Source organism: Fulvia fulva, chromosome 1 (assembly GCF_020509005.1).
Source record: "Fulvia fulva chromosome 1, complete sequence".
Lineage (NCBI taxonomy): Eukaryota > Fungi > Ascomycota > Dothideomycetes > Mycosphaerellales > Mycosphaerellaceae > Fulvia > Fulvia fulva.
In genome coordinates this window covers 7854223-7872959 of record NC_063012.1, presented here as the reverse complement: position 1 = coordinate 7872959, position 18737 = coordinate 7854223, and the positions used below count along the sequence as shown (strand labels likewise).

The following is an 18737-nucleotide window of genomic DNA, read 5'->3' as shown; positions in this document are numbered from 1 at the left end:
AGCTGATTGGAACGATACTGGAACAATGTTCGCAACTCGATCACAGCGTTCGGCTTCGAGGAAAGCAAAATATCGTACCATGATGTGAATGAACAGGAGAGACAGCGCATGTTCGAAGAGGTATGGCAGCAAGGCAATGGTTTCAGGTTCATGTTTGGCGCCTTCAACGACATTGTTGTCGACGAAGCAGCCAATAAAGGTGCCCAGGACTTCATCCGCGGGAAGATACGCCAGATTGTCAAGGATCCGGAAAAGGCTCGAAAACTGCAGCCTTACGACATGTACGCGCGACGACCGTTGTGTGATGGCAACGCCTCGAACCAACAGAAATATTTTTGAGCAGTTCAACCGACCGAATGTTGATATTGTAGACCTCAGGGAGACGCCCATCACGCACATTGAGCCCAAGGGGATCTATACGTCAGATGGGACACTGCATGAACTCGACGTCCTCATTCTTGCCACTGGCTTCGATGCCGTAGAAGGCAATTACACCCGCTGTTCGATACGTGGCCGAGATGGTCTTTCTCTCAAGGACGTCTGGAAGGATAGTACGAATTCGAGCGGATTCCCCAACCTTTTCACGATCACAGGGCCAAAGGGTCCGTTCACGAACATACCGCCCAGTAAGTATGCCCTCTGTCCATGCAAAGCTGTAGGCTGACTGTAGCATAGCAATCGAAGCTCAAGTAGAGTGGGCCACATCGTTGATCAAGGAAGGACAGAAGGAGGTCTCCCCAGTAATCGAAGCCACCCAAGAGGGCGAACAAAAGTGGTCAAAGTTATGCGACGAACTGGCCGCAAACTCGCTGTTCTGGAAAGCCGAGGACAATTGGATCTTTAGAGCCAACGTTTCCGGGAAGGCCCGTACATTGCGGTGGGTGGGTACTATGAAGAGCTCAAGAAGCAGGAGCAGGCAGGATATCCGGACTTCAAGTCGTTCGATGGTGGGCCAGTGCTTTGAGGTTGTGACGGTTCCGGTAGTATCGCGTGCTCCTTGGTGTATCAAGTCGTTGCAATCACGCCAGAAAGCGAATCCTGGAACGCTCGCACAGTAGTGAACAATCATTCGAACGTTGCCATGCCAATATGATACCCTGAGCTCTGCACGACCCTGGGCCTGACGAGTCCTTGCCAGTCTGTTGTGTAAACAGCGTATAAGTACAGAGATGGTGACGCCGTAGATATGGAGTATCTAGATATGTCCCACTTGGACCTAGAGCGTTCCAGGTTGATTTTCGTTATCCATGCGTCGCAAGATGAGAGCTCTCCCGATGCGGCAAGCGCGCCTGGGTGGATACCCGCCAGCTGTGGGACATACCCGCCAGCTGTGGGACATACCCGCCAGCTGTGGGACATACCCGCCAGCTTCGTGGCGACATGTCAGAAAGCGGACGAGGGCTGTTGACACAAGAGGTGGCCGCCGCGCTTCAAATGGCGATAGTGATTAGAGCCTGTGCGAATCCCTCCGAGCACCGTCGGCCTAAACAATGTTGTAGAGAGAGGCGCATCGTGCAACGCCTCCGCTTCCACGTTGATAGCAGTCGCTACGCCGCGGAGGCACTGTCGTAGCTAACAAGAAATAACGTGGCTGTAGTGTGCAGCCGGCCACCTCTTTTGTCAGGAGCCCTCGGAGGGTCGTGAAAAGGTCAAGCTGCGAGAATGCGTATGAGGTCGGTCTGAAAGGAAGGGTCATCATATGACCGTGTCAGCAGCTCTACCGTCGCGCGGTGAGCATGTGCTTATCGTTGCTAGCGCCGTTATCGCTCGGCAGAGAGCCGGCGAGACGGGCGAGAGCTGCATAAGGTTAGCCGATCGGATTGACCAGTCCGGCAGTATGATCATCACCATGATGAGCGCTTGTCGTCGTCGATGGGATGCATGGGCTAGTACGGTTGTAGGCTGTTGACGCTGTTGTTGTATCTGCGACAAGCTCTTCTACTTGCCTGACCATCAACCATATCTCCTCAGCTAGCTATCACTGCTGCGATTCCGCCCGGATATCTGCAGCTGTCCGTTGTTTCAGCCGGCTTCTAGAATACCTACGGTGTGAAGCGGAGCTCCCAAATTCCCAGTCGAGTCAGACGCCTCGAGGCTCGTGACTGCGCTCAACACACTACCCTCGACACCCTCCACGACTCCACGAGCGACTGGAGCTGCCATCGCCCGCACGTCACAGGCACTCACCCTCACGCGAAGTCGACGCCTAAGGATCACGTTGCTTGAGAGCTTGATTGCGTCTCGAGCGTGCACCGCGTGCCTTTGCCTTATCTGCACCATCGACTCACCACCTCCACGCAGCTGGCCCAGCTCCAGCTCCACCAGCTCGAGCTCGTGTGCGTGTGCGCCTGCGCCTGCTTGCATGTTCAACGCTTGATGCCTCAGTCCTGAGCATTATGCATTTCTCCATCTAGCCCAGTCACCTGCCGCACGCACACACACACACACACACACACACATTCTGCCTCGACCTCGCCGACGCGCTTGAGACTAGCAGCGACATCGAGTCTGCCGTGACCATGGAGCCATCGTCCCCTCCATCTGCATCGACCATCCCACCATCGTGATCGATCGTCCAGCTACCGTACCTATCCTTTGCACACACACACACGCACTCACGCACACTGGAGCAACGAGCTTGCATACATCCGCGCTTCTTTCAACACCGACCAGCCTGATGCATCAGCATCCACGCCCGTCGCCTCGCAGCGCTTCTGCTGCGAGCAATCCATCCACCAACCCAGAGCGAACCAACAACCCGAGAGATCGACCTCCCACCCGCACGAGATCGAGCGTCGACCTGGCCTCTTACACAGAAAGAGCGAACGCGGAAGCAGCGGCGGAGAGTAGTAGACAGCCCAGTGCCTCAAGTGGTGAGGACCGAGAAGCAACGAAGCTCAACCAGATCATACAAGTGAGATGATGCGAGATATTGTGTGCTGGGATGTTGCTAATGCCCTTGGACAGCATTTCCACAACAAAGCAGCCCTGACCATCTGCTCCTCGCGAGCCAATCTGCCTCAGGTGTACACCAAGAACGGAGACATAAAACAGAATCGATGGGTAGGTCTGATGCCCTTTGTCGAATTGGAGCAGCTTCAAACGATTTACACCACTCGTGGCATGCACCTATACCGTCTTCCCGCAACGAAGTGGGTGCCGGACCTTGTAGATGTCCTTCCTATGCTGTAAATCAATTGAGCACATCCACAGCCACCATACCCATCAAGGCTTGCTGCCTTAGGCTAAGATCAGCTGTATCAAGAGACTTTGATGCGTCGAATGTGGAAAAGCTTGTCCACTCTTGTGGCTGTAGGTTGTCGTGCCGTACATGTGCTGACCATCAATCGCAGTTCAATGTCATTCTTGACGATACTGACGTCCTGTCGGAGGATCTCCAGTCCTGGAAACGACCCGACCTGGCTGACCGGAAGCCCTTGCCACTGGTGATCGAGGTATTCGTAGATACGTCGCATCTTTCGCAGAACCAGGCTTTAGTATCCATCGGTGATGACGGGAAGCGCTGGGATGTCGCTGATGCGCTTGCATCTTCGGCTGACTCCAGTCCCCGGCCAGCAAGAAACGGAGCGCGTTATTGCGAGGTAGTACTGGAGCGCTGGACTATTCAGCTGGGCGATGCCGAGGACTATTCATCTGCGGAGCTCGGTGATGCGCTTCCAAATGTCTACAAAAAAGGCGTAGTACTTTTCAGGTCATTGTACAGCTTCACTCGGTTTCTGCCTGCTTGGAAACTCCACCGAAAGTTGACTAGACAGCCTGGCAATCATCAAGCGCTGAGGTTGCGCTTCCGTATCAAGCATGGACACAGCGTGGCGCCCGGTCGTCAGGACTCACTGTATACCGCTCTGAACGCTTCAGAGTCGGCGACAGGCGCTTGTGCAGAGCGTTACGAGATACCGCCATTGCTTTGTCGCAGCGGACCACTGTCGATATCGGTCGATTATCGGACGAGCTGTGACTTCAACGTTGCCGATGCAGAGGCTCTTCTTTCGTCGCGCTTCCTGGGTCTGGACGAGGGTGTACCGGCTATGCCTGCTGGAAGATCACTGCCTGGTCCACGCAGTGAGCAGTCCCGTGTCCAGTATAGTAGCATGGCTGGTGCTATCGGAGAGCAGCGTGCTCGTGTAGGCGCTTACGGTAGCCTGGGTACATTCCACGCAGCTGAGAAGCGAGGGTCGCCAGTTTCTGAGCTTAAGCAGCGCGTGCTTGATGAGGACAGCAGCAGCATGGAAAGTCGAAAAGGCAAGGAGAGAGGCGTTGGGATCTCCCGAGAACCGTCCTTGAACTTGAAGAGCAATCCGCCTTTCAAATCTGGCTCCCTGGCGTCTTCTCCACGCCCGTCACCATCGCCCGGCACTTCTGCTGGCAGATCTGAATCAAACTTCATGCGACTTGCTGGCACTTCAAGCAGTAGCAAGAGAGTCTCATTGAATACTCTTCCACAGCAAGCGCTGCGCGCGCCACCTATACCAAGCGAGACAGCCATTGCGAGTTCGGGTTCGGCGTCGCCGAAGCCAGCACCAGTACACCGATACAGCAGCAGTTTCGCAGGACGAACGAAGCGATACACAGCGCAAAGCAGCAAAACGGGAGAAAGCGCTGGAAGCTCCGGCCGCGCAAGCAGTGGTTCGAACAAAGACAGATCAAGCAATCTCGCATTGCCTGACGGCAGCAGTCCTTCGGCACAGCTCTACCCGGCATCCGACGACAACGATGATATTGCATCGTTCATCTCTCAAATCGAAAGAGCCAAGGACCTCCCGAGTCTCCGCTCGCGTCCAGCTTCTCGCGATAACACCGTGAATTTGGCCAAGTACAGCAGCATGAGAGATCCCAACACACAATTGGCCGAGGAGATGAGCTCCTCCTCGCTCATACAAACTTCTTCAGCAACGCCTCCCAGTCGTCGGTTGTCGAATGTGCCTGGTCTGTCGACTTCGTCATCGCCGTCTCGTGCTTTGACGCATGCACCACACGTTCGCTCGAGGCTCTCTACACACAGTATCGCTGAGGAGGTCAGTGGCTCGTCAAGAGTCTCGGGTGAAGGTTCGGATAGTCCAAAGATTCACGAAGAGGACGAGGAGGAAGAGGATGAAGAACCTCTGCTCTTTGCTCAGGATATTGTTTAAAGCTTTGGGTCAACCCAAATGGCGTTATCATACAAGGTGGAGTGGAAGGGGATGGCGCCGAGGCATGCATTGAGCAGGTCAGACTGCAGCAAGGCGTTCCGTTGCGTTCGAGGACATCTGATTTGATGTGTCTGCAGTATAGAGATGGGACTGTGTTGTGAATATCTTGGTCCAGGCAATGGCTCACGCGAGGGCGCGAAAGAGAAGCAGATTCGAAAGCTTAGCGTAAACCACGAAAAGCTACTTGGTCAGTGAGATTGAAATGCAAAGCCAAGATGCAGGCTCACTCCAGCATCACCCTGAAAGGTGGAGGTCCCAGCATATGGCGCTGCTTTCCATTCAAAGTATGTGTTGCAGCTCGCCACAAGTGATTCAGTAGCATAGAAGCACTGAAGCCGACCTGTGTCACATGTCAATCAGACCGTGGTTGCCTAGCTGCAGTGTCAACTCACCGTACAGGGCAGATACAAAACTCACTACGCCTTAGATGTTTACCGCAACCCAACGAACAGTACATCACCTTGCACTCGACATCGTCCGCCACAAACAACCAACACATACAATCAAGATTCCGATCCAATGGAGCTATTCAGAGCATACAGTGACGAGTCTCAAGGACGCAACGGCAAAGACGTGTTCGCGTCAGGCGCAGCGGTGAGCTCTGGGAACATCACCGCATACAATCCACCCTTACCAAGTTCGATCGACGTTGGCCAAGAGCTCGTAGATGCTCTCAAGTGGAAGAAGCACATGCCGAGCATCTTCGTATTCTTCTCAACCTCGCTCCTCTTCGCCACACAGGTCGCCCGTTTCCGGAAGCAGAAAGGAGAGACCAATGTTGAGATTGCCTGCGTGAACACAGCTACCGCACGCACACCGGACGGAAACCCAGCGAAGTTTTGGTCAGTCTCTTCACTCGTCAAGAAGTATGGCATCACACTGTCGAACAAGGACGGATCACTCCGAGACTACGCAGATATCTTTGTAGCTATGGACTGCATCGTTCCCGGAAAAGACGCTCTAATAGCCAGCTTCGATGAGATGGAGCAAGCGGGACTTTACCGCGTGTATCCAGCTATGGCCAGTGGATATCACAGCCATAGACCTCGTCTGGCCTTGACGACACAGGACCTTCGCGAGTTCCATTTTCAGGAAGAGAAGAGCTTGACGACAGGACACATCAATATCGCGGCGCGGGTGGCGGCAGTCTTCAAAGCAGATCTATCTCCAAGAGAAGAACAAGTGCCATGCAGCGTGTTTGTGCATGTGCTGGCTCTGCGTAAGAGGCACGCAAGGGACGTCGTCTTAACAAGTTGGCTGCAGAGCTGCTCTACTGAAGTGGTCGATCTTGAAGTCGGCAATGATGAGCTGCCGGTGGCTGACTTCTTGCGCAACCTACCGGAGCTCGAGCAATATCGGGAGCTGAAGTCAGTCGTTGGCAACAGGCACATCGATGCAGGAGCACTCAACTACCGCATTGAGGTTGGTGGCCTGGTGGTCAGCGATGTGGCTCAAAAGCAGGAAATGGCGGAGTGGCAGGCGTGGAGGGGAGAGCACATACAAGAGATGCGTAACGCCAGAGAACAACGACCGGATTATGTGCCAAAAGTCACCAGCCGCAAAAGAAGCCGCAGCAAGCGAAGTGATTCCACAGGCTTTGACGAGGCTGAGCAGCAGGAATACAAGCGTGTGAAGCGGGAGTGGCTTCCAAGGGACGAGTACCGAGCGGTTCGGGATGCCTCGAGAGGACGCGGCGAGCGTAGCGACTCCACGAGCTTCGATAAGACCGGGCCTTCGAAACGGAAGTGGCTTCCGAGGGATGAGTGTCGAGCACAGCGAGATGCATCGAGAGCCTCAAGGACCGACGTGCGGCAGTTACCATTCATGGGCAAGCACAACCACAAGAAAGGCTTCGAGATGCCAGGGTTCGAGACCAGGCTGTTCGATGGACACGTCCAGCAGAATCGCAGCAATCGCGGACAGAAGAGTCATAGGGAGAAGAAGACACGGTGGTGGTGAGTGAGGCTAGTAGCCAGAGCATAGTGCAAACAGTCGTACGGAGTATCGGTCTGGATCTCTATGTCGTCTCTCGTAGCCTCCACTAGTCATCAGTGTCATGCTGGATTTCTAGCCGGAACCCGCCTGCAGACTCAGGTAGACGTTCCAACCCAGACCAGCGCAGTTTCCAACCAACATGCGATACTCTAAAGGCACCAAAGTGAAGTTTGCAAGGGACACCGCAGGCCATAATCGCTGACCAGCAAAGATCATTGTCCAAAATTTCTCTGAGAGATCCTGTTGGATCGATGCTGTCGATTGGCCACGGATCAAGGCGATACCTGCGATGAAGAGGATAGTCTGGATGTATCAGTATGGAAGTCCCCGCGGTCATGTATGATATGCACTCACATTTGCCGCAGCACCTAGCGTCTGATCGAGAGTGAACTTGATAGCCGTATTCTTGACATTCAGCTTCCTGCCCTGGCTCTGACTGGCTTGCTTTCCATGTTCGGTCATAGCACCAGTATTCAATTCGTTGTGATCAATTGCAGCATCACCAGCGCCTCTCTTCTCCTCGGTGGTACGGCCCTTGACTGTCTGATCGACCAGTGCTTCTCTCTCAACAGGCGGTAGTGTCACGGTGTAGGCGGGGTACTTGGCTTCGAGCCAGCTTTGCCAGATGAAGTTCGGTGGGCATGCCAGAATCGAGAAGAGCACGAATTGGAAGACGTCGACGGTGTTCAGGGTGTACGGGGTCTGGATGGTTGTTTTTAGCAGTTAATCATGGGAGTTTCGTGGATCAGACATACACCTTCCCTCCAGCATCGTATCAGCTGTGCGAGGACATTCGAGAAGCCGCTGAGGGCTGCAGCCTGCACTGTTGCTCTGACGATGGGTGCATCCATTTCGCAGGAGCTTGTGATGTGTCGGAATGGTTGGAGGAGTGCTTTGTCGTTGTTCAGTGCTGGGATGGACCCTTCAGCCTGGAATCTTGGCGGTGATGACTTGCAACTGCGAGGTTCGCAGGACGAGTCGAGGTGACGTCGTCGCCATGACAGTCGTGCTTGCCGTGGACTACGACATTCATAGTGATGTTCTTTGTCCAACGTGCAAGGTGTCCAGGTGCAAGCATCATATGCCGATCTGCAGCCTGCAGGTAAGCGAGCGGATGTCCCGCACACCCATGTAAAAGCTTCAGCCACACGCGACTGCTCGAAATGTTCCAACCTCCAACGAAACACACCTTACCTAGGTACTCCTACACCAGTTCACATAGCAGACCGTCGCTATGTCGAACGGAACTGGATCAGCCCCAGGACTCACCTTCTCGCGCGACACGTTTGCGGCAATCACACCCGACCCGTTCTTACTCGCACATCTCAAACAGGAGCCTAACTCTCGACCAAACGGACGGAAGACGTTCGAAGCCCGCCAACCTGTCATCAACACTGGCTCACTCACGCACAGCAATGGCAGCGCTGTGGTTCGTGTTGGCGATACTGCAATAGTCTGCGGTGTGCGTGGTGAGATCCTCTTAGCTTCGGATATTCCGCACGCACCCAACGAGGACTTGCGGGAAGAAGAACTGATTGAAGAATTGGGTCTTCTAGTGCCAAATATCGAGCTCGGTACAGGCTGCTCGCCCGCGCACCTTCCTGGAAATTCGCCGTCGACACTGGCGCAGTCCCTTTCATATCGTGTGTCTTCCCTTCTCCAGGACTCTCGTTGCATCGACGCATCCAACCTGTGCATCAAGTATACAGAGCCAAACGCCGAGGATGAAGACTCAGACGACGACCCAAAAGTGGTGACAAAGGCCTACTGGACTCTATACATCGACGTGCTTTGCTTGGCGCTCGATGGCAACGCTTTTGACGCCGCGTGGCTGGCGATTGTCGCCGCGCTGCGTGACACTACACTGCCAAAGGCATGGTGGGACCAGGACCGAGAGCAAATCTTGTGCTCACCACTGCTGTCTGATGCCTCTGCATTGACTCTCAACGATATTCCGTCGGTATCAACCTTTGCGGTGTATACCACAGCTTCACCTTTGCAGAAGCCGGAGAATGCCCAGAGCTGGGTACTGGCAGACCCTGACGCTTTTGAGGAGGAGATTTGTCATGAGACCCTCACACTTGCGGTGAGGAAGACCAGCAGCGGAGGCACACAGCTACTCAAGATCGAGAAGAGTGGCGGATCCTTCATCGGCCAACCGACCATGAGGGAGTGCGTTGAAGAAGCTGGAAAACGGTTGCGCCAATCAGATTTGGCACTGAAGAAAGGCTGAAGACAATTCCGCCAACTTTGGTCTTGACCTGCATTCAATATGACGCCAATTTGTGCCCCTCGGCCACTATGCAGAACTGTCGAGGCTTGAACGGCTGCGTGGAGCATCTTTGGCACGCAGTTCGGCGAAATGACATGCTGGCCCTGACGGGTCGCCATTGCATCAGCGGCGGCGGGCAATCTGTTGGCTAAAGGAAGTGACGCAGTCCCTGGAACTCCCGAGAGGCCGTCGATCAAGCAGTAGCCTTCCAGCTCTCCGTCTGACAATGGCACGAGACGAACAATAGGATTGTCAGACGTGAGAATTGGTCGTTGAGCCGCGGCAACTGCTGAAGATTTGCTCTAGCATCCTGGCGTCAATACAAAGGCACGTGGTGATCTGCACATCAGATCGACTACCAGGGTGGTGCACGAGGCGCCCCTAGATGCAGATAGCAAAGGATCAGCAAGGACAGCTCCGTGGCTATGGCCCCATGGAGCGAGGATATACCATCTTGCAGAGTTGTTCCATGATACGTCTCGTTCCCTTACGCTTCATGCAGGCATTCGGGCAAGTTCTTACTGACAAGGTAGATTTCACCGGCAGCGGTATACTGATATCTGCACAGCAGTGGGCCAGCGCCTTCGGCGATCGAGCAGGGAATATGAGGACAACCGGCCTATCGGGACGAGCCTGGGTCGACTGGCGAGATCTCTATCATTGTCATACGAAGCACGAGCATAGGTGGCTACAGGCACGAATGTAAAGATTCTGGCGCAATCGGTGTTACTCACGAGGATTTCCTGAATCGAGGGCAAGCATGTCAACTTTCCCAGAGCAGTGCAAGGATGTATACGCAGCTGTCTGTGCTTGCACGACAACGTTGGCCATTGCCTGTGGTTGCATCGTGTCGCCGTTCGCGGGTAGCATCACTGAGGTGTATGCGAACATGAAGTAACGTCAAGCTGCTGCAGCGAGGACACTATCTTGGAACGCCACCTACTTCACAACTCGACTCATGGTCAGTGACGTTTCGTTGGCCGGGGCACGACCACACTCTTACTCGGCAACAAAGAAGTGGAGCGCAGCTGTTGATAGTGGCACAATCGGCAATGGGCTGGTTCTGGAGCTGAACAGCCACCGACAAGACCAAGGTTGGTGCAATGCGGCAATCCAAGCTGAAGTGCGAATGATCGTCAACTTCCTCCAGCGTTTCGTCTCAATTGAGAATGGCATCCATTGAGTGGCAACGTGAAATGCAGGTACAAAAAGTGAACATCATCGTTTTTCTGAAACAAACGATGCCGCTGAAAAGATGGTCCATCTGCATCGCGGAGATATGCAGGGCCCACGATGATGGTAACACAGAACCGGGTTTACCTCCACATATGCGTCACAATCCCTGAAGAGATGCAGCCGCCCAGCTCATAATTTACACATCAGTCAACTCTGCATTGGTGACGCCTCAGTGTTCACTATACTGAGCCACTAATTGACGCTGGTTGCCATGATCCTTGGAACACGAAATCTCCGGAGGATTACTACATTCACTATCTTCGACCGCTTTTGAAGCGACATGCGGGTCCAGCTGGCAATGGCTGACCATGCTGAGCCGCCCTTGCGTGGGCGCTTGCTTCCCAGAACAGCATTCGATCCGCTCCACCATCCGTGTTCGCGCCGTGCGACCTGCGATAGAAGGTTCGAGGTATGGTGAAAGCCACATCTAAGCTTGTGACACACTAGCATGGCATTTCCAGGTCTGTCGGACATCCACCGACGAGACTTCAACAAAGACATCGCATGCGTGCTTACCGGCCCTGATTGACATGCAGCTTAGTTCGCAGAAGCTTCAGAAAAACGTGGCAGCACAGGCTCTCGCCTCGCACATGGGTTCAACGTCTGGACCCGGTGTTCAAGGATCAATCCTTTCTGCCATGCAGCTGGCCGTCAACGCCCACGGCCCTACCTGCCGCAGCCCTTGTTGTGCTCCTGCAGGCATCTGAGTGCTGTCATGACGGATAAGAGCTCGATTGTCTTGCCGAGCTCTCGGCTGCCTGCGCCAGACGTACATAAAACGTCGCTCCCGTCCTCACTTTGCTTCTCCGGCGAGCCTATACTCATTCATTTGTGTTGCACAATCAACAGGACTGACACCGATCTGCGCTAGTCAAGACCACGAAGCAAAACCCGAACAAAGCGGCCATGGCGGCCCACTCAGACAACCTCAACACGTATGACTCTGCACCCAGCGAGTCAAAGCCTGCAGTACCAGACTATCTCGCCACACCAAATGCCGTCTTTGGCGATGAGGGCGTTCAATGGCGATACGGGAAGGCCCCAGATTACAGCAAGACTCGCAAAGTATGGGCAGAAGGTGAGAATCGACCTTGATCTTTCCTACCGCAGCCACGACCACCTTTTCGGGACCAGCAACGCCATCAGGTGGCACAACATGCGACACACAATATGCCCACGTGGCATGCAGCACCGATCGGCGTTCAAGCGGCACCAGTGCCGGAGCCCACCAAGCAATAACGCGAGCCGCCCTCTCGATCTTCGGTACATGCTATATGAATGAGTATCGGTCTCGTGGCTCTCCAATGGATCGTTCGAAAGCGCAGACCACTCGGGCCGAATCATGAGCATGCTGACATACGTGATCAGGGAAACGTATGAACCACGAGCCAGGAAGTCTGCCAGAGATGGTGGAGAACCTCGTCAAGAACTGGGAAGTCGAGGCATCGTTCAAGCCAAGGTTGTCTGATTGGCGCACAATCGACCATGAAAATTACTCATTTGCAATGGGTGGTGGAGCTCCGCAGTAAGAACAATAGCCCTGTTTTACGACAACACAAGCTGACAGTCGTCACAAAGGTCCGCAGCGCACATGATCCAGGTGAGTGGCAGGGGATCGCACGAGCTGTGTCTGTACCACATCTGCTGACAACTTGAGTGCAGGTCGGTACATACAATGGTATCATTGCGCCCAATGAATACTACAGCCCCGAGAACTCAGACTTTGCCTCAAGCCACAAGACATTCAAGCGTATGATGCCGACCTTTGCCTGGGAAGTGCTTGAGGTATACAGCGGGCCGCCGCGAGTCGCATTCAGGTGGCGGCACTGGGGAGTAATGAAGAATGATTACGTGGGATTCAACGAGTACGTTCCACCGCTAGTGCACCAATGTATCACAGTGTTCGCGCAAGATGTACTGACGTCGTGCAGCAAGGGTGAGAAAGTTACTGCCAAGGCTCACGGTGGTCTCATCGACATTCAAGGCGTGACGGTTGCCACAGTCGATGACAAAGTGCGACTTCAGGATCTACAGACCTGGATGGACCCACTGGAGATGTTCAGGCAAATCGCACCCGGTGGTATCGTGAACAAAACTACGATGAATCGCAAGGTCGACAAGGAAGCTGCTTTGGACGAGCCGGCTGAGACGGACAGCAAGGCCGCCCCAGAGAGACAGGATGAAGATAAATCCTTCTCAGAAGCAGCCCGACCAAGACATGTGCTCGAAAGCACCGGTAAGGCTGCCAGTGCGCCCGTGCTACATGTTGGTACAGTGTCGCAGGATCAGAAACACTTGCCCCTAGGTTCCGCTGTCGGTGACGAAAAGAGCTCTGATCCTGCTGAGGACGTAACACAGGCCCAGTCACAAGACGTTTGGCATGATGCACAAGACACTGTGTCCGAGGTGCAGTCAATCGTAGACACCGCTACTAGTCAGGGCGGGAAGACTGCAGTGAGCAAGCCTGCTTCCAATTACCAAGAAGCGAAACACAAAGCGAAGGATGGCGAACCACCTGCCAGCGAAGTCCAGAGCAACCCCAGGGAGATGCCGCAGCAGCATACGAGCATTGCGCCACGTTCCATGTACACCTCAGCGGTCACCGGCAACGAGGATAAGATTCTGGAGCCAGCACAGCGCGGTGAGATGGTCGATGAGTCCAAGGAGACCGGCGCTCGTGATGGTGTCGATGACTGTCTTGAGCGTTCAGCCGAAGAGGTCCATCCTCAGCCCAAGGAGACTGAGAAGAATGTGCAGCCCGAGGCGGGCGAGGCTGTCGCAACAGCTCCTGGGAGTGAGGAGACGAGGGCTACTTATGAGGAGATGAGCCGCATTTCCGCCTCGGAGTGTCCGTTCTTGATGAACCGCGAGTGAAGAGTGGCAGTCAGGACTTGGACTACTTGGAGATTGGCAGCATCACGGCCGCTTTCCAGATATCGTTCACTGCATGTAGTATTCTGTGCTCTAGTTAGTGATGCTTCTTTCTCGCGGAAAGATCGGTAGTTCAGCCATCTCTACTTGCACGTACCGTATTGTACTGTGTCTCATGAGATACCATCGCACTTGATATGCTGGCGTGACAGATTCGACATTGTGGACAAGGGGATCGCGGCTCGCGGCTGCCTTCACGTATGTAGACAGGGAGCAGACGCTTGGTGTTTGTCGGGATCTCGATCACCGGCTTGCTGACATCTCCTTTCCCTCCCGTGTCGTTCTTCCTCCACGCCACAACACCGCCCTTCCATGGTGACATGCCCGACCAGCACATACAGCTCTCCTCCATATGAGCCCTTCGACATCGTGCTGGACTGGCTCTCAGCCACCGATCGTGACAGTGTGGCCAGCTTACACGCTGGTACTGTAAGCAGCTCCACACATGTGGAGAAAGAAACAACAGTCGTGCATGATAGTGTCCTGAACGGCAGTGAGTTCCCGTTCAGATTCTGCTATACCATGAGCTATCTACTCCATTGATACACAGAGACAGTCCTCGGCACCTCACTGGATCTGAGTGACCAGCTTGCCCTGGTTAGAGCCCTCAAAGAGCTTCAGCCAAGTCTTTGGCACATCTTCAAAGCTTCCTTTGACCACGGTCTCGGAGTCCTCAAGATCTAGCTTGCCGTCTGCCAGAGCCTTTTGGAAGGTCTCCAGTGCTTGTGGGAACTTGCTCTGGAAGTCTAGGACAATAAACCCTTTGATGTTGAGTCGCATGGAGACCACCTCAAACCAGTTCTTAAGGCCTGTCGTCCGCTCTGACGCAGTGTTATATGCGCTGATTGCTCCGCAGGCAGCGATTCTGCCTCCCTTCGCCATGCGCGTCAACATAAGATCCAAAATCTCGCCACCAACGTTGTCATAGTAAACGTTGGCGAAACCCTCCGGCGACGGCGTCTCCTTCTTCAGATCCTCTGCAAAAGTTTTCGACTTGTAATTCAGGCAGACGTCGGCGCCAATCTTCTCGACCCAGCGACATTTATCATCAGTACCGGCAATACCGATAACCTTCTTGCATCCGATGAGCTTCTTAGCGATCTGTACAACCATCGACCCAGTAGCTCCGGCAGCTCCAGAGACTACTACGATGTCGTCCTTCTTGGCGGCAGCGACGTCTGTGATGCCGAAGTATGCTGTGAGACCAGTCATGCCAAGAGCACCAAGGTAAAGAGTCTTCGGCTTGCCTCCTGGCAGGTCCTTGGCGGGCTGAAGAGCGCCTGCTTTCAAAACAGCGTATTCCGACCAGCCAATAGGTCCAACAACGGTGTCGCCCTTCTTATACTGTGAAGACCTGGACTCGACGACCTCTCCGACACCAAAGGCAGTCATTGGTGCTCCAACCTTGACCGGAGGGACATACAATCGTTCAGCAGGAATGTCGGGGTCGATCCATCCTCTTTGAGCCGGATCGTTGGACAGCGAGAGCAACTTCACCAACACTTCGTCTTGCTTTGGCTCTGGAAGATCGGTTTCTACCAATTTGAAAGTCTGCTCTGGACCATCGAGCTTCGGCTCGTCTCTTGGCTGATATCATGTTAGCAAGTTGAGATCGTCCACGAAGGCTTGCAGAGGGGACATCTGCATCACTCACCTGGTGAGCCAACTGCCACTGTCTTGCCTTAACCATATTGATACTGTCAGTTGCTGCTGAAAGTCTGCTGCCGCTAGATCTCGTTCACGGCTGGAGGTACTAGTTATATGCGCCACCGAGCCCCAGCCGAGAATTGCCGGGTGGAGTCACTACATCACTTCTTCCCAGACGACTCGAATCTGGTTTGTGCAGAGGCGCGTCGCTACTTCGGCACACTACGGTCCCCGTCTTTACTGCCAAGAGGATGCGAAATGATGCGGCTCCTACGCAGAGTTGCCTCAATGGGCAAGCTCCTGCTGACGGAAGCTAAACTTGAACCGATATACACGATATGGCATGACATGCCAGCATACAGATGCATTCTATATATTGTTCACCAAGAACTGACGGCACTTATAGCAGTACCTAGACTCGTCAGTGATGGCTAGACGAGACCTTGGTAACACATGTGCCGGCACCTTGAGCATGTCCGTGCGAGTCTGTGAAGCCTCGATCACACGACTGAGGAAGTCAGTCGCTATAGATGCTCGTGGCACATGCTCACATCTGTGAAAGCACTCAAACCAGTCAGGTCGCGAGCATGCTGGCGACCTTAGCACATGCTCTGCTTCACTCAATGTTCACGAAGGCAACCACCTTTTCTTCCGCATGATGGCCACGTCTCAGCATTGCTATTGTCGATTGTCTCCACAATGAGGTGGCTGGTTGGCGCGTGACCTCTTCGAAGTGAGTGAAGCCATGCAGGACAATAGGCAACACCCGCCTATTGTCGGCAGGAAGGGTTTTCTTGCAGCAGATTCTTCACTTTAAAAACGGCCACTTCATCACCATCACTTCTTCTCTACACCTGCAGGACCACCTTGAAAGAGCGGTGAAGCAAGAATACGACAGCCACCATGAAGTCATCTGAGACTCGAACATCTGCACGACCATCCCAGCGACGCCGCCGACCACGAGCGACATTCTACGATCTACCAGGTGAACTGCGCAACAAAGTGTACAGACTTGAACTCGTGAAGGACCGCACCATCTATCTCGATGCTGATCAGTACGTCCCTTCGGCTTATCGGCCGCACATTCACTAACGTCTGTCAGACTTGAGCTTCTTCAACAAGGCAACCCTGCATTGCTCAGGTCAAGCGACCGGATCAACAAAGAATGCCAGCGCATATACTTCGAAGAAAACATATTCTGCTTCACTGACCAGTCTCTCAACGGCGACGGCATCTCTATTTTCCGCCACGCCATGGGTGATGCGTTCGAGTACCTTCAACAGATCAAAGTCTCACGCACATACCGAATCGGCGATATGAGACCTATCACGATTCGATTCCGCGCATACACTCAGTCAGTCACCGAAGGTCGCAGAACGCGGACCAGAATCATCATCGAGCGACCGCAGAACGAGAACCTGCCCTTTCCTGGCATCAGGTCCAAAATGCGAGGTAAGTTCAAGGAGCCGTGTCGTTGTGAGGTGGACGCGATGGCACGGTCGTGGCAATTTCCGGGCGAATCTGGTGGCTGGATGTTATTCTCCTTCTTGGAGGAATACATCCAATACATCACCTCGACAGCAGAGCATGCGCAAATCGAGACTTGCAAGAAGTGCAACAGTGTCAGGCGTACTTGACGCAGAAGGATGGTCTTGGGTACAGTAACGGAGGTGAGAACATTCGAAGCACGTGAAGAAGACCCAAGCTAACACGAAGGCCAGAAAGAGATGGTATACGTTCAACGCACGCGACAGCATAATTCTCGATGTTTGGCAGGTTCTTGAAAAGCGGCGCTTTTGGATACACGAGTACGACTACAGAGCATGAATAATGGATAGAGCATGAGGTGGATGGCTAGTGCCATAGCTTGCACAAGCAGCAGGCATAGATGTTGAGCGTTCTTGGTTTGAGTCGTGTGCTGGGTCAATTTTCCGCACTTCAGAGTATGGTCACCTCGCTTGTACTTTAATATCGCCTCGGAAAAGTTGTTGTATTGAGACTTTTGATATTCGGCGTCGCCATGGTCCTAGGGTACCTGGTATGTATGATCCAAAGTGGCGGGTCCTGGATATCACACCTCACTTGGTGTCATGACAGATCGACCTATTGCCGTTGCAGAACGACGAGGAATGGCGCATCTATCTCGCAAGTAAGCATTCTATCGCGTGAAGCACTTTGATCAGGTCGAGAATGACACGGTTAGGCTAGACAACTACGAAGGCGATGAGCGAAGCTCATCGGAAGCCCGCTGCTGCGGATTATATCCACCCTTGGTCCCGCGTAGCTGCTGCGGTACTGGTCCTTTCGCCATCGTTCTGCCACAAGGTTGAGTAGAGCCTTACCTGGGGACAGACCTGATTGCGATACGCTTACCAAATGACAGACACGGCGCAGTCCACACAGAAGTACGAGAATTCCGGACAGCGCAATGGCTGGGGGCGCGTAGGTATCTACAGTCGTCACAGATTCGCTCGTTACACGCTCCCTGACTGTGCCCATCATGAGACGAACGTCCGAAATGGGTTCCACTGCATAGTCGGTGTTGGTTTCGGTTGGCTTCGTAGAAAGCATAACATGCAGGCGCGCGTCGGAGAAGAACGAAAAGTGTAATCGTGAAGCAAGTCTTGATTGAACCTGATGTTCTCATGCACATGGATTCGGGAGGGTTTTTGTGACCTTTTTGATCACGGTCTCTAGCTGCATAGTCCTCCCACTAGCAGTCCACCTTTCCCAGCCGTCCGTTTCGCCATGGAGAAAGAAACAAGCGCTCAATCATGCACCGTTAGAGAAGTCGCAGTCGTTGTCGCATTTACGCAGCCTGTATCCCGTGTCAGTCGATGCCTTCCCTTCAACCACCAGAATCTGCATCCGCTTCTGACATTTCATACCTTGACAGCGTAGTTTCTGAGCGGGAAGTGCCTCTGCTTCTTCTTTTGCTTCTCGGTGACAAGCTTGGCCTCCTCTGGCGATAATCGGCGGCGGATGGCGCGGGTCTGCTTTGGGCGGAGGTCGAGTGGCATGTACTTCTTGCCCTTGTAGAACAGACGAAGTTGCGAGCGCTGGTTCGCATTGATGATGGTGAGGACGCGGGCAATTGACTTGCGGACGTCGTGGCTGCAGCATGTGTTAGCAATGCTCCTTCCCAGACTGGTGTGTGCCGTGTTCGTTTCGGTGGGTGTCGGGCGAGAGTTCGTGATTCGAGATTCGGGCCTGGAGCATATCACACGTACATCTTGTTCAACTTCGACTGGGCGCCACCAGCAATCTTCTGTGTCCTCAACTGCACGAGCTCTTGCTTCAGCTCAGTGAGCTGTGTCTTCAACTCCTCCTTGTTCTTGCCCCAGAGCTGGGCTGCCTTGACCTTGCCGGACGACTACCACACACACGTCAGTATTTCTGACGCTCGAATCCAGACATATCGCGGGCGTCCGTACCATCTTGACAGG

At 53.8% G+C, this 18737-nt stretch overlaps 9 protein-coding genes across 9 annotated transcripts; 6 read left to right on the top strand and 3 right to left on the bottom strand.

The window, feature by feature from the left end:
* Window positions 1–88: 88 nt before the first annotated feature.
* CLAFUR5_01541 (Cyclohexanone 1,2-monooxygenase) lies at window positions 89–1058 on the top strand (the record flags this gene model as incomplete). The annotated part of the gene is made up of 2 exons (XM_047900689.1): window positions 89–626; window positions 676–1058. 2 exons carry the CDS (start codon window positions 89–91, stop codon window positions 1056–1058), a joined length of 921 nt encoding a protein of 306 aa, XP_047755996.1.
* Window positions 1059–2677: 1619 nt separating this feature from the next.
* On the top strand, window positions 2678–5150 carry CLAFUR5_01540 (Autophagy-related protein 13; the record flags this gene model as incomplete). The annotated part of the gene is made up of 3 exons (XM_047900688.1): window positions 2678–2914; window positions 2968–3063; window positions 3354–5150. The coding sequence occupies 3 exons, from the start codon at window positions 2678–2680 to the stop codon at window positions 5148–5150; spliced, it is 2130 nt and encodes a 709-aa protein (XP_047755687.1).
* A 579-nt stretch (window positions 5151–5729) lies between these two features.
* CLAFUR5_01539 (uncharacterized protein) lies at window positions 5730–7169 on the top strand (the record flags this gene model as incomplete). The annotated part of the gene is made up of 1 exon (XM_047900687.1): window positions 5730–7169. One exon carries the CDS (start codon window positions 5730–5732, stop codon window positions 7167–7169), a length of 1440 nt encoding a protein of 479 aa, XP_047756621.1.
* A 108-nt stretch (window positions 7170–7277) lies between these two features.
* Window positions 7278–8056, bottom strand: CLAFUR5_01538 (uncharacterized protein; the record flags this gene model as incomplete). Its single annotated transcript, XM_047900686.1, has 3 exons — window positions 7278–7508; window positions 7560–7907; window positions 7961–8056. The coding sequence occupies 3 exons, from the start codon at window positions 8054–8056 to the stop codon at window positions 7278–7280; spliced, it is 675 nt and encodes a 224-aa protein (XP_047756622.1).
* A 383-nt stretch (window positions 8057–8439) lies between these two features.
* Window positions 8440–9438, top strand: CLAFUR5_01537 (Exosome complex component rrp43; the record flags this gene model as incomplete). Its single annotated transcript, XM_047900685.1, has 1 exon — window positions 8440–9438. The coding sequence occupies one exon, from the start codon at window positions 8440–8442 to the stop codon at window positions 9436–9438; it is 999 nt and encodes a 332-aa protein (XP_047757394.1).
* Window positions 9439–11619: 2181 nt separating this feature from the next.
* Window positions 11620–13587, top strand: CLAFUR5_01536 (Pathogen-related protein; the record flags this gene model as incomplete). The annotated part of the gene is made up of 5 exons (XM_047900684.1): window positions 11620–11791; window positions 12082–12238; window positions 12292–12313; window positions 12376–12578; window positions 12645–13587. 5 exons carry the CDS (start codon window positions 11620–11622, stop codon window positions 13585–13587), a joined length of 1497 nt encoding a protein of 498 aa, XP_047757358.1.
* A 624-nt stretch (window positions 13588–14211) lies between these two features.
* CLAFUR5_01535 (Putative NADP-dependent oxidoreductase) lies at window positions 14212–15334 on the bottom strand (the record flags this gene model as incomplete). Its single annotated transcript, XM_047900683.1, has 2 exons — window positions 14212–15231; window positions 15299–15334. 2 exons carry the CDS (start codon window positions 15332–15334, stop codon window positions 14212–14214), a joined length of 1056 nt encoding a protein of 351 aa, XP_047756517.1.
* An 860-nt stretch (window positions 15335–16194) lies between these two features.
* CLAFUR5_01534 (uncharacterized protein) lies at window positions 16195–16928 on the top strand (the record flags this gene model as incomplete). The annotated part of the gene is made up of 2 exons (XM_047900682.1): window positions 16195–16346; window positions 16394–16928. The coding sequence occupies 2 exons, from the start codon at window positions 16195–16197 to the stop codon at window positions 16926–16928; spliced, it is 687 nt and encodes a 228-aa protein (XP_047756518.1).
* Window positions 16929–18100: 1172 nt separating this feature from the next.
* On the bottom strand, window positions 18101–18728 carry CLAFUR5_01533 (60S ribosomal protein L35; the record flags this gene model as incomplete). Its single annotated transcript, XM_047900681.1, has 4 exons — window positions 18101–18109; window positions 18180–18405; window positions 18522–18664; window positions 18726–18728. 4 exons carry the CDS (start codon window positions 18726–18728, stop codon window positions 18101–18103), a joined length of 381 nt encoding a protein of 126 aa, XP_047756523.1.
* Between the last annotated feature and the right edge of the window lie 9 nt (window positions 18729–18737).